The sequence below is a fragment of the Balaenoptera musculus genome, chromosome 3 (genome assembly GCF_009873245.2).
Source record: "Balaenoptera musculus isolate JJ_BM4_2016_0621 chromosome 3, mBalMus1.pri.v3, whole genome shotgun sequence".
NCBI classification, from domain to species: domain Eukaryota; kingdom Metazoa; phylum Chordata; class Mammalia; order Artiodactyla; family Balaenopteridae; genus Balaenoptera; species Balaenoptera musculus.
This window is the reverse complement of record NC_045787.1, coordinates 116,965,182-116,979,111: the sequence shown is the minus strand read 5'-3', so window position 1 is coordinate 116,979,111 and position 13,930 is coordinate 116,965,182. Positions and strand designations below refer to the sequence as shown.

Here is a 13,930-nt window from a genome sequence, read left to right as displayed (position 1 = left end):
TTTAAATATATATATATTTAAATATATATATAAAATAACATAGAAAACTTTCAGAATTATATACTTTTATTGCCATGAACTATGGGAATAATTAGTAGCTGTGAACCTTGGACACGTTATTTAACCTCTGCCTCAGTTTTCTCATCTGTCTAAGGTGGAGATATTAATGGTACTTACTACATAGGGCTGCTGTGAGTTCCTCACCTTACAGATGGGGAAACTGAGGCAGAAAGAGATTAACCTCACACACACACACACACACACACACCAGGCATGTAATGTGATGCCATCAGGTAGCTCAGTTTGCATTAATCCATTGTCATGACTAGAAAACCCCCCAAGATTCACGTGGTAGAAGAATTCATGAGCAGCATTATTTCAGAATGAAGTTATCATATCAAACGATGAAACTGGAAAGGCTGGAGAATCTCTCTAATACATGTATAATCTGTGATGGTAGCGATGATTCTGTATCTCAGAAGGGTGTCCTCTTCTCTTCTTACAGTGTCAATTTTTAAAAACCTTTTATTTTGAAAATTTTCAAACCCCATAATGAAGGGCAATAGTACTATGAACCCCCAGATACTCATAACTAGCTAGAACAATTATCAATATTTTGCCACAATTGTTTACCCTATCTCCCCAACATTTTCACATCCCAAACTAAATTTTTACCCATAAAACTTCATTATAAATCTCTAACTTTTAATGTCTTTAAAAAAACCCACTACAATGCCCTTACCACACCTAAGAAATTAAGTTAATATTGTTTAATATCCCATCTATATTCAGATTTTTCCAGTTATTTCAAAGTTGTTATGATTGTTTGAATCAAGATTAAACAAGATCCACTATACATTGCATTTGGTTGGTATGTCTTAATTTCTCTCATTGTGTAAGACTCCCTCCTCCCCTTTTCCATGCCATTGATTTGCTTGAAAAACTAAATTTTATCCTGACGCTATGGAAACAACTTAAGATTTTAATGCTGTGAGGTTCTTTTTTTTTTTTTTGTCGTTAGACTATATCCCATTAGTAATGCACAGTAATATTACTATTTTAAGAGTTATTAGCACTAGCTTATGATATATTCAGAATACAGCTCTGCAAAAATGATCTGGATAACTGTTAAAGAAAAAGCAGTTACAGATTATTATAACAAAGCTTCTCCTTAACTCTCCAGAATCTTTAAGTAATTCAATGATAATTTGTTTCTCTTTAATATTACATATTTAAAAGTATTCTTTTTCTTATACTTTTCCGATTCAGCACTGAAGTATATTGAATAGAAACTTTAAAAAATAAACTTTCAAATTAAAGGAGAAAAATGTGTTAAAAAGGTAGGGACTACTGTAGGAAAATTTCTGCAATGTGAGGAAAATAAACAAATGAAGCGATCAAAATTATGTAATATTTCTATTCATGGTCATTAATCTTTTCTGTGAAATGAAGGTCACATATTCAGATAACAAGGAGAAAGCACAGATTGATCTTTCAATTTTTTTTACTTGCGATTTGGATAGATCAGAGCTTTAAAAATAATAGTTGAATAATTGATCCAGAAAAACTGGATTATTAGTTTATAAGAAAATAAAACCACAAATACATATCTTATTCTTTGCAAATATACAAAACACTGAACAGGAATATGAGTATGAGAAAAAGATTTCTCCTTAATTAGGGAGAAACTTGCCAGGTGATATCTAACAAGAGAAAACAGTATAGCATCACAGCAAGGCCCCAGAATCAGAAGATTTAGGAGAGATGCTTAGCTCTGCCATTTATTAGTTGGTGACCTTAGTGAACTCACTGAACATCTATGAACATCTATTTGCTCATTTCTAAAATACCTCCCGTCATAGGATTACTTCTAAAATTAAAAGTGTTAAAATAGTGTATGATGCATAGTAAGTGCTTTTTTAAAAAGTTAGGGTAGGTATACTTGTAGAGCACTCTAATCAACTTAGAAAATAAAACTAGCAATAATATTTGAAAACAGTGAGTTCCAATTTAAAAACATCTCAAACAAGATTTGTCATGGAATAGACTGCACACAAAGCATAATTGAGACAAAAGGTGACAATAAACAATCCATGCTTTGTGGAGTGTTCTTGGGGCTGAAGCTGAATCCTTTTCTGTGTAAAGAAATTTATTCTATGACCTTAAGAATACTTGCAATGATGTGAAAGCACTCCTCTACAGGTAAATCGAGATAAATTTCTTAATAGGAATATATTCACAGATGTAACACCGGCATTTATTTTTCATTCTTTATCAGAAACCCAAATCATTCTGATATGAGGGATATTCTTCCACTTTTCCTGCCTATGCTCTGGGATGCGAGATTGGTGATAATCGGCTTCAGGAACTTGAACTCGCTGGTCCCAGTACCTCCCCGCAGACACACCTCGTGCTGGTAGCTCTGGGACAGGGTCCCCGTGCCGCTGACGTCCACCAGGTGGCCCGGAAAGGGGCCCTCGGGCACCAAGCAGCGACCCACCGAGGCCGCCCCGCCCCGCCTGCACAGCCGCACCGCGACGAACACCAGCACCGAGAAGAGGAAGAGCGACGACACCGACGCCAAGGCGACCACCAGGTAGACGGTGAGCGGGGCGGCCGGCGCCGCGGCCGCCGCTTCCGCTTCCGGGGCCAGCAGGTAGGGCTGCGAGAAGCCGTCCACCAGCAGCACGTGCAGCGTGACGCTGGCCGACAGCGGCGGCTCGCCGTTGTCCTTGACCAGCACCACCAGCCTGTGCTTGGCCGCGTCGCGCTCGCTCAGCAGCCGGGCCGTGCGCACCTCGCCGTTGTGCGCCCACACGCCGAACAGCCCGGGCTCCGTGGCCTTGAGCAGCTGGTACGACAGCCAGGCGTTCTGGCCCGAGTCGCCGTCCACCGCCACCACCTTGGTCACCAGGTAGCCCGCCTCGGCCGCCCTGGGCACCAGCTCGGTGCAGGGCGCCGAGGCGTTCTGCAGCGGGTACAGCACGAAGGGCGCGTTGTCGTTGTCGTCCGCCACGAGCACGCGCACCAGCGCCTGGCTGCTGAGCGCGGGCGAGCCGCGGTCGGCGGCGCCCACGCGGAACTCGAACGCCCGCAGGGCCTCGTAGTCCAGGGACCTCAGGGCGAACAGGTGGCCGTTGTCCGGGTTGATGGACACCAGGGAGGCCAGGGGCACGTGCGCGTCGAGGGGCGGCAGCAGCGAGTAGGTGACCTGGGCGTTGGCGCCCGCGTCTCTGTCTGTGGCGCGGATGGTGCCGATGTGCAGGGCGGGGCTGTTGTTCTCGCGGACGGACAGGGTGTAGGAGGTCTGGGTGAAGGCGGGGGCATTGTCGTTGACGTCGGACACCAGCACGGTTATGTTGTGCTGGGTTTTCAGTCTCGGTGTCCCCATATCTGTGACGATGATGGTGATGTTGTACTCGGCTCTTTTCTCTCTGTCCAGAGGGCTATCGGTTACCAGAGTATAGTAATTCTCTACAGATGGCTTCAGGACGAAGGGGAGATCGTCTTGGATGGAGCACACCATCTTTGCATTGTTCCCTGAATCTCTGTCTCGAATCCTAAAAACAGCTATGACTGTCTCAGGTAAGTTTTCTTTAATTGCTGTAGTAAGTGATGACATGAGTAGTTCTGGTGGATTGTCATTTATATCTGTTACCTGAACCACCATCGTTCATTTTCCAGAAAGTCCTCTGCCATCTTTGGCCTGAATAGTTAATGTATAAGTTTGCATTGCCTCATAGTTCAATTCAGCTTTAAGATGAAGATTGCCAGATGTTGGATTGATTTGAAACGTTTTGAGAATTCTTTCAGTAGCATAAAAAATGCATAAACTATTTCCCCGTTACTTCCGGTGTCTAAATGTCTAGCTGACACTGTGACAACCAGAGAGCCAACAAGGCTATCCTCAGGCACCTGCACCTTGTTGAGAGACTGTACAAATTCATGGGCGTTGTCATTGATGTCCAAAACCAGGATGCATACCAGGGCAGTTCCAGAGCTGGGTGGAGAGCCACCATCCAAGGCAGTGAGGAGTAAACTGAGCTCAGGCACCTCTTCTTGATCCAGCAGTCTATCCAGCACCAACTCAGGATAGATAATCCCCTCGCCACTATCATGGACATTAATGTGGAAATAGGCATTGGGGCTGATGGTGTAGTTTCTCAGGTTGTTGGTCCCAACATCTGAATCCTGTGCACTTTCTAGGAGAAATGCCTCCCCTGGAGTGGTACCTTCTAATATTTTCAAGGGAATCTCTCTATCTAGAAATACTGGAGAATGATCGTTGATGTCTCTGACCCATAACTCAGCACGGAAAATCTGAAGAGGCTTTTCCAGTAACAACTGGAAAGGCAGCACACAAGGCTCTGTGGGGCCACACAGTACCTGTCGGTCTAATTTCTCATTTAGAAATAAATCACCAGTAAGCGGATCGAGTAGTAAAAATCCTGTGTCCTGGTCTGAAATGATTCTAGGTCCCCGGGCTGATAGTTCCCCCAACCCCGGGTCATTTGCTAGGTTGGCCAGAAAGGTGCCTTTTTCAGCTTCCTCTTCCACAAAATACAGTAGCGGTTCCCCGCCAGCCCAAGACACTCGCAGAAATACAAAGAAATAGTACTTGCCTTTGCTGCACAGCACGCCCCACTCTGGCCTCCATTCTTTGTTTAACCAGTCTTCCAAAAACACTTTTTCTCTGCCTCGAGCAATTCAGAAATGGCATCAGCCAAATCCTTAGAAATGAGCTGGATAATAGCAATGCTTGTGGGGAGGGATCCCCACTTTCTCCCAACACCTATTACCACAGCTTCCTTTCCTCGACTTTTCTAGTCTGGTCAGCTTTCCTCTTAACACTGGAATCTGCAACATCCTTTATGCGAATATTTTGTTCTCTTTTTAGCCTGCAGCGCCACCTTGCGTTTTGTGGATGTTACTCCCAATTTCAGGAATAGAACAAAAAGATGGCGGATTAAGAGCTGGAGTAGGAGTGATTTTTTTTTTCCCCCTAGCGTCTTTGCTGTTTCATTTCATATTTTTCCTCAACTGGCCACAGTAATCCTAGTATGTAAATGCTTACATCGTATCCCTCTCTGTGAGTCTGCATTCGCAGAAAAATAAATCAGTCTTTTCCCTTAATTTAGGTGCACAAAATTAAACTCTGGCTTCCCACCAGGAGTTAATCCTAAGAAAACCTTTTCCTGTTTTTAAGATTGATAGTAAAGAATATATAAGAAAATGAAGTCTCCATCAAAAAGTCAACATATATTGGTTGAGAGACTTTTGTTTATTTGTAAACTGCTTAACAGTAATGCTGTACACCCTTCAGAGTCACTGGCCTTTTTTCAGTTTCTTGTGAATGAAATAATCCTTCCAGTTTCAAGGTCTTCACTCTTTATCCGCCATATTTTTTGGAACATTTTCTACCCCCCATCCTCCACCCTTCACCTGATTTAAGAATTATGTATATGTTAGTGTTCACATGACTGGCATTTCCAAGAGTATGCAATGAATACTCTTAAAACTAATAGTAGCAAGCAGGTGTCATTCTTGCCTTTGTGGAAGCGCTCCTAGTATTTCATCTTTAACTATGATGGCTGATCTCAGTTTGGGGTAAATGCTCTATTTTTTGGATCAAAAAAGTTTTCTTATTTTTCTTTATTCTTTAATATTTTAGAGTAATTTTTGACATCTGTTGAAATTTATTCTTTAGCTTTTTAATTCTTGAGTTCTTGATATAAATGACATTTAACCATTACATATTATTGTTTTAATGCACAGATGGATTTGATGAGCCAACATAGTTTTAGGATTTTTCTGGCCCATGCTGCTCTGTGTGTATACATGAATGTGTGTGTTTAACTTGTATGGTTTTGGTATTAAACTATCCTGGCCTTGTAGTACGGATTAGGAAGCTTTCCATCTATTTTTATGCAACAGAATAGTTTTTATAATTATATTATCATCTGTTTCTACATGCTTTATTACAACTTGCCTTTTAAATGGGTTGGGTTTGGGTGGTAAATCTATGATTATCTTTTACATTTTACTTTTGGTTATTAACCTGTTCCGGTTTTGTTTCTTTTTAAAGTAATTTGTGGTTTACTTTTTTTTTTTAATTTTTATTTATTTATTTATTTATTTATTTATTTATGGCTGTGTTGGGTCTTCGTTTCTGTGCGAGGGCTTTCTCTAGTTGCGGCAAGTGAGGGCCCCTCTTCATCGCGGTGCGCGGGCCTCTCACTGTTGCAGCCTCTCTTGTTGCGGAGCACAGGCTCCAGACGCGCAGGCTCAGCAACTGTGGCTCAGGGGCCTAGTTGCTCCGCGGCATGTGGGATCTTCCCAGACCAGGGCTCGAACCTGTGTCCCCTGCATTGGCAGGCAGATTCTCAGCCACTGTGCCACCAGGGAAGCCCTTGTGGTTTACTTTTAAAAACCATTTATTTTATCTGGATTTGCAAACATTTTGGTATTATGTTTTCATTGCATTATTTTTTTTTAATAGCTACTTTATTTACTTATTTATTTATTTATTTATTTTTAGCTGTGTTGGGTCTTCGTTTCGTGCAAGGGCTTTCTCTAGTTGCGGCAAGCGGGGGCCCCTCTTCATCGCGGTGCGCGGGCCTCTCACTGTTGCAGCCTCTCTTGTTGCGGAGCACAGGCTCCAGACACGCAGGCTCAGCAGTTGTGGCTCACGGGCCCTGTCACTATCGCGGCCCCTCCCATTGTGGGGCACAGGCTCCAGACGCGCAGGCTCAGCAGTTGTGGCTCACGGGCCCAGTTGCTCCGCGGCATGTGGGATCTTCCCCGACCAGGGCTCGAACCCGTGTCCCCTGCATTGGCAGGCAGATTCTCAACCACTGCGCCACCAGGGAAGCCCTCATTGCATTATTTATCTCTAGTTATAACTCTATTCTTATTAGTAATATTTAGTACTTTATCTCCTTTTTATTCTTTTTTGTTTGTTTTTGGCAGTATAGGACATTTTTAAAAAATTTTATTTATTTGGCTGCACCGGGTCTTAGTTGTGGCACACGGGATCTTTAGCTGTGGCATGCGGGATCTAGTTACCTGACCAGGGGTCGAACCTGGGCCCCCTGCATCGGGAGCGCGGAGTCTTAACCACTGGACCACCAGGGAAGTCCCCTCCTTTTTATCCTTGAGGAGACTTGCAAGATCTCTATTTTACTGATCTTTTAAAATACACTTTTTTCAAATAATCTATGACCTTGATTCAAAATCAAATAGTACTAAAAGGTTTATAAGAAAATACAGTAGTTTTCTGCACTTTCCCTCCTCATTTTCCTACTTCCCTTACCAATAAGGAGACTTTTTTTTTTTTGAGGTAACATTGGTTTATAACCTTATATAAGTTTCATGTGTACATTATATTTTGACTTCTGTATACACTATGGTGTGCTCACCACCAAAAGTTTAGTTTTCAACTACACAGTTGACCCTCTTTACACATTTCATCCTACCCCTACACCTCTTCTCCTCTGGTGGCCACTACTCTGTTCTCTATATTTTTTTGTATATTTTTTTAATTAAAAAAATTTTTTTTTTTGCCATGCCACATGGCACGTGGGATCTTAGTTCCCCGACCAGGGATCAAACCCACACCCCCTGCATCGGAAGGGCAGAGTCTGAACCATTGGACTGCCAGGGAAGTCCCACTACTCTGTTCTCTATATCTATATGTTTGTTTTTGTTTGGTTTGGTTTGTTAGTTTATTTTGTTTTTGGTTTTTTATATTTCACATATGAGTGAAATCATACAGTATTTGTCTTTCTCCCTCTGACTTATTTCACTTAGGATAATATCCTCAGGGTCCATCCATGTTGTAGCAGATGGCAAGATTTCATCTTTTTTGTGCTGAGTAGTATTCCATTGTATGCATGTGTATCACATCTTCTTTATCCATTTATCTGTCGATGGGCACTTAGGTTGTTTCCATATCTTTGCTATTTTGAATAATGCTGCAATGAACATGGGGTGAATATATCTTTTTAGTGTTTTCATTTTCTTTAGGTAAATATCCAGAAGTGGAATAGCTGCATCATATGGTAGTTCTAGTCTTAGTTTTTTGAGGAATCTCCATACTGTTTTCCATAGTGGCTGCACAAATTACATTCCCACCAACAGTATATGAGGATTCCCTTTTCTCCATATCCTCTCCAACATTTGTTATTTCTTGCCTTTTTGATAATAGCCATTCTAATGGGTGTGAGATGATATCTCACTGTGGTTTTGATTTGCATTTCCTTAAAATTAGTGATGGTTGAATATCTTTTGATGTGGCTGTTGGCCATCTCTTTGTCTTCTTTGGAAAAATCTCTGTTCAGATCCTCTGCTCATTTTAAAATCAGGTTGTTTTGTTTTTGTTGAGTTATATGAGTCTTTATATATTTTGGATATTAACCCCTTATTGGATATATGATTTGCAAATATCTTCACCCATTCTTTAGGTTGTCCTTTTGTTTTGTTGATGGTTTCCTTTGCTGTGCAGAAGCTTTTTAGTTTGATGTAGTCTCATTTGTTTATTTTCGTTTTTGTTTCCCTTGCCTGAAGAGACATATCCAGGAAGAAATTAAGACCAATATCAAAGAGCATACTGCCTATGTTTTCTCCTGGGAGTTTTATGGTTTCAGGTCTTACATTCAAGTCTTTAATCCATTTTGAGTTGATATTTATGTATGGTGTAAGACAGTGGTCTAGTTTCATTATTTTGCATTTGGCTGTCCAGTTTTATCCCATGTCCCCTGCATTGGCAGGCAGATTCTTAACTACTGCATCACCAGGGAAGTCCCACTTTTATTTTCTTGAAGTTAATGATTGCCTTGCCTTTTCATTTGCTTGGTTTTCTTTAGATATGTCACCTATTCTTCTCACACTTCCAATTCCTCTCAGTACAATTTTCCACATGGTCATTCCCATGTCTCCTGAGATATCAATTCTCCTTTAAATTGAGTGGTTGCTCTCTACATCTGCTGCACAGGTCTCATCCTGGAACTTTCCTTTGCTATCATTCTTGGAATTCCCTTTGCCTTTTATTCTGATTAGGTTTCCTATTTCAAGGATTTTATTCTTCCTCTTTTTTGGTTTATTCTATAGCTTTAAGAGATCACATCCTCCAAGAGTTTCATCTGATTGAAGATATGTCAGGGGACTTGCTGATGATATCCTTCGAAATGCCTGTCTCTTGAGTCATACAGCTCCAAACTGGACTAGTTGTTCACTATACTGGAGACAAGTGTCATCCTGGGATCATCCTTCAACATCATGTGGAGATTCATTTTACTTGTTCTGCTTTCGTTTTTGTTTGTTTGTTTGTTTTGTTTTAATATTTATTTATTTGGCTACACCGGGTCTTAGTTGTGGCATGTAGGATCTTCGTTGCGGCATGTAGGATCTTTAGTTGCAGCATGCGGGCTCGTAGCTGTGGCATGTGGGATCTAGTTCCCTGACCAGGGATCGAACCTGGGCCCCCTGCACTGGGAGCATGGAGTCTTAACCACTGGACCACTAGGGAAGTCCGTCACTTGTTCTGCTTTGGATCATCTCTTTTCTCTTTATTCTTACTTCCTCTCTCCTAGATTACTCTCACATTTTGATAGATATCTTCTAGTAGTTTCCAGAGAAGGGTGTATGAGACGTAAATTTTGTTGTGACCTTGAGTGTATTAAATTATCTTTATTTTACTCTCAAACTTGATTGTAAGTTTGACTGATTATAGAGTTTTAGGTTGGAAATAATTTTTCTTCAGAATTTTAAAATATTTTGTCCATGAGCTCTAAACCAACATGTTTGTTAAGAAGTCTAAAGTGAATTTTATTTTATATCTTCTATATGAGACCTGTATTTTTAGTTCTTCTTGTAGTATATTGTCATTGTCCCAAGCATTTGAAAATTAAACACTGATGTGTCTTTGTTTGAGCTTATTTTCATCCATTGTACAGGACAATTGGTAAGCAGTTTCATCTAGGAAACTAATTTCCTCCTGCTCTTAGAAACTTTCTATTTTCTCCAATTTACCCTTTTTTTTTGCGTTGCTTTGTTTTTATTTCTTTTTTTTCCATTGAGAAAAGGGTTTTAATAAAGTTTTTAATCAATTATATAACTATTTGGAAAAAGATAAAATTAAGATCTATTCCTTACACCACACTGCTTTGTTTTTATTTCTATACTTCTTCTTAGAAACTTTCTTAGGAGTCTCATTCAGGTGTCTGTTCTTGATTTAGTTGGGGAGACTAAAGAGCTCAGTAATAGTTTTGAGCATGTTATCAGGGCTTGTCCATTCTGATTATTACTCTAAGGTGAACTGGGAGCTCTTGTTGTTGGAGAAACCCCAGTGTCAGTGTGATTAGGTCTTTTCACTTGGACTGGTCAGATTCCCCAACTCTTTAAAAATCTCCTACCCAGGAGAAAAAAGTATGGATTGAAAAGGTAAAGGATTGAATGGGGGAAGGGGAGTGTAGGCCTGCATTATTCAGGATAGGTTAGGTTATGCTTCAATACTAAACAGTTACTCCAAATCTCAGTGATTTAACACAATGAAGGTTGATTTCTTTCTCACACTACATGTCCCATACAGTTCAGCATGGGACCCTCCTCACAGCTGTCAGTGAGGGATCCAGGCTTCTGGAGACTCCCATCTCTACAAAGGCTTTCATGATCACTATAGTGGGCAAAGTAAATGTGTTAAACCATGCACTGTCTCCAAAAGCTCCAGCCCAGAAATAATATGTGTCACTTCTCCCATTTTAATGGCAAAATGAAATTACATAGCCACATGTATTTTAAAGAGGAAATAGAATTGAAATTCTACCATGTGTCTTAGAGGAGGAAAACTGAAATATTTGTAATTGGTCCCAGTGACTAAAATAGCATTTTAACAATCAGCATTCACTGTTTAGATGGTCACCTATTTCCACTACCAATATTACCCCTGCCCTCAGTTTTGACTGTGGACCCTCTAATATGATGACTGTCTTTTCCTTCAGTCATCAGAAAACAAAACTCCAGACTTATGCTAGGGATGGGAAAGTAGGTTACTCAGTGACTGGAGTCAGGGAAGGTGACTTGACCATTAGAGATTTAACTGATTCTCAGGCAATTTTAACACAATTCTCCTTATTTGGCACCCTGTCATCATTTCCAGAGTATCTAGGGCTGATAGTTCTGATATCCAATACTTCTGAAAGTCCTGCAGTCTAACCATGATTGGTTCTCAGCTTTTCCTACTTCAGGATGGGTAGTTGGTTTATCAGTTCTACTAAGTTATCCATCTGCTTTCCAGCTACTAAGATTTTTATCTGCTGTCTTATACCTTATTCTCTCCATCCTTGTAGGTTTATATTTTTGAAAATATCTCTTCACTTTTGTGTTAGTGCATTTTTAGAGAGAGCCAAATTAAAGGCACATGTCCAATCCACCAATTTATCTCAAAATACCCTTGAATTTTTCAGAGAAATAAACTTGTGTTTAATTGGTCAAATCTATGTGGTTTTTATTCTATTTAAGTAATTTATGCTTTTATATTTATAAATTCCATTTCTTTTATTTTCTTTATTTTTTAAATTGTTCTTCTTGAATCCTGAGTTGTTTGCTTAGCCTATTTGTTCTCAATAAAACTTGATTTCTAAGAAATGCATGTAAGTCTCACAATTTTCTCTATTCATTCTTTGGTTCTTACCTTAAATATCACTTTATTTAAAAAGCTTACTATATCAGCTAGAATTATGTTCTATATAATTTCTATATATAGAAATGTTCTATATAATTTTAGCCTGAAATAATAGAAAAACCCTAACAACAACTGCCTACACAAAATAGAATTTTATTTTTCTCTCATAAAATAAGGCTAGTGGCTGAAATGCACTGCATGATATCTGGGACCCAGTCCCATTCCATTTTGTTGCTTTACCATCTTCAGGACATGACCTTTACCTCACAGTCCAAGACAGCTGCCTAATATCCAGCTATTACATTGCCATTCAGACCAGCAAATAGGAGAAAGGGAAAGCTGTGCCTTCCTTTTTAAAAGACTACTTCTAAGAAGTATTCCATGGCACTTGTGCTCATGTCTCACTGGCCATAACTTAGTTATAAGACCATCCCCAGACACAACAGAAGTTGGGAAGTATAATCTATAGCCCACATATCCACATGGGCAGCTAAAAATGAGAAGTCTATTAATAATAAATAATGGGAGAACATATATTTGGGTGAAATTAGTAGCTATGTCATACCCACTCAGACCACAGCTGTAGCCCCCACTACCCACTAGGAGGAGATGGGATCAAATAAATTGCCTGATTGGATTGGTTTTTAGAGGAGCATATGATTGTATTTCTCCATATTGGTGGTGTGTTTTATTTATTTATTTATTTATTTATTTATTTATTTATTAAAATTATTTATTTATTTATTTTTGGCTGTGTTGGGTCTTCGTTGCTGTGCACGGGCTTTCTCTAGTTGCAGTGAGTGGGGACTACTCTTTGTTGCGGTGCGTGGGCTTCTCATCCCGGTGGCTTCTCTTGTTGCAGAGCACAGGCTCTAGGCGCGCAGGCTTCAGTAGTTGCAGCACACAGGCTCAGTAGTTGTGGCTCACGGGCTTAGTTGCTCCACGGCATGTGGGATCTTCCCGGACCAGGGCTCAAACCCTTGTCCCCTGCATTGGCAGGTGGATTCTCAACCACTGCGCCACCAGGGAAGTCCCAGTGGTGTGTTTTGTAGCCAAAAAATTCTTGTTCCACTGAAAGTTTAGCCCTCAAAGCAATTAAGTACTAAATTCAATTTCTGGGACAAGATCCTTTGAAGCAATGATGCTTCCCTAGTGTGCTATTGGCACCTGTCATCCATTCCTACTTCCATTTATTAACTTTTTAAAAATTTAGGGTCTGCAAAGCTTAAAACTCCATTTTACAGACTCATTTGAATTATTATTCTGGATGTAAATTAGGTTTTACCAGTGAGATGCCTTCACGTGAGCCTTTGAAGACAGGCAAAGGTCATCTTCATGCTGTCATTGCTGCTGACCAACAGATCAGAAAGATGTGAGTGCTTGCAGCCAAGTCAGCATTTCTGTGTCCAGCCATCAGTTTCATGGGGAACTGGAGGCCATTGCGGCAGCCAGACAGTATGTTCCACTGTGTAGTCACCAATTTTGGAGGTGGGAGAGGAGAGGCCTTTGTGGGAGTAACAGTATGGGTAGTAGCAGTTTCCTAATTTCTGTATGGCAACAATGGCAGTATGCCTTCCAAACCAGTAGTTCAGTGCTGACTCTCACTTCTGCTTGTCCAGTTCTTCTGATTTTGTAAGCAACTAATTCCCTCTATAAAATTTCTTTTTTTTCCTTTAGTTAGATGTACATAGAATGATTTCTGTTTTTTTGTTTTTGTCTTGAACTCTGAATAATTCAGTTTTATACCTTCACTTGAATTATAAGGAATAGGAGCTTCTCAATTAGAGTTTGTAAAGGAAAAGATGTAAAATATAAACTCATTAAGCAGTTAAGGCACTATTCTCTTAAGCTAACACGTCTTGGTTTAAGAATAGGGAAGAATGAAAAATTATGGGTGCACACCTGAGAGACTAAGGATGAAAATGTTTAATAAATTTAATGTGTATATTTTTACAAAACAGAGCATGGTCTAAAAGTGAACTATAAACACTTTCTTTCGCCCCTCACATGCAACACGGTAGATAAAAATTATTTTTAAAATTTAATTATCTGTGGATAAATAAGAAAAGGGCTCAACATCACATGCATTTTAAAAGATGATAACTGGCTCACATTTTTTTTTTCTTTTTGGCCACAGCACTCAGCATGCAGGATCTCAGTTCCCCCGGCCAGGGATGGAATCCGCGCCCCCTGCAGTGAAAGGATGGAGTCTTAACTGCTGGACCACCAGGGAAGTCCTTGGCTCACATA

At 40.3% G+C, this 13,930-nt stretch overlaps 1 protein-coding gene across 1 annotated transcript; it reads right to left on the bottom strand.

The window, feature by feature from the left end:
- Window positions 1–2,274: 2,274 nt before the first annotated feature.
- On the bottom strand, window positions 2,275–4,657 carry PCDHB7 (protocadherin beta 7). Its single transcript, XM_036848331.1, is given in 4 exon segments — window positions 2,275–2,322; window positions 2,324–3,822; window positions 3,825–4,612; window positions 4,614–4,657. Coding segments are annotated over 4 exon segments (2,379 nt in total).
- Window positions 4,658–13,930: the final 9,273 nt, after the last annotated feature.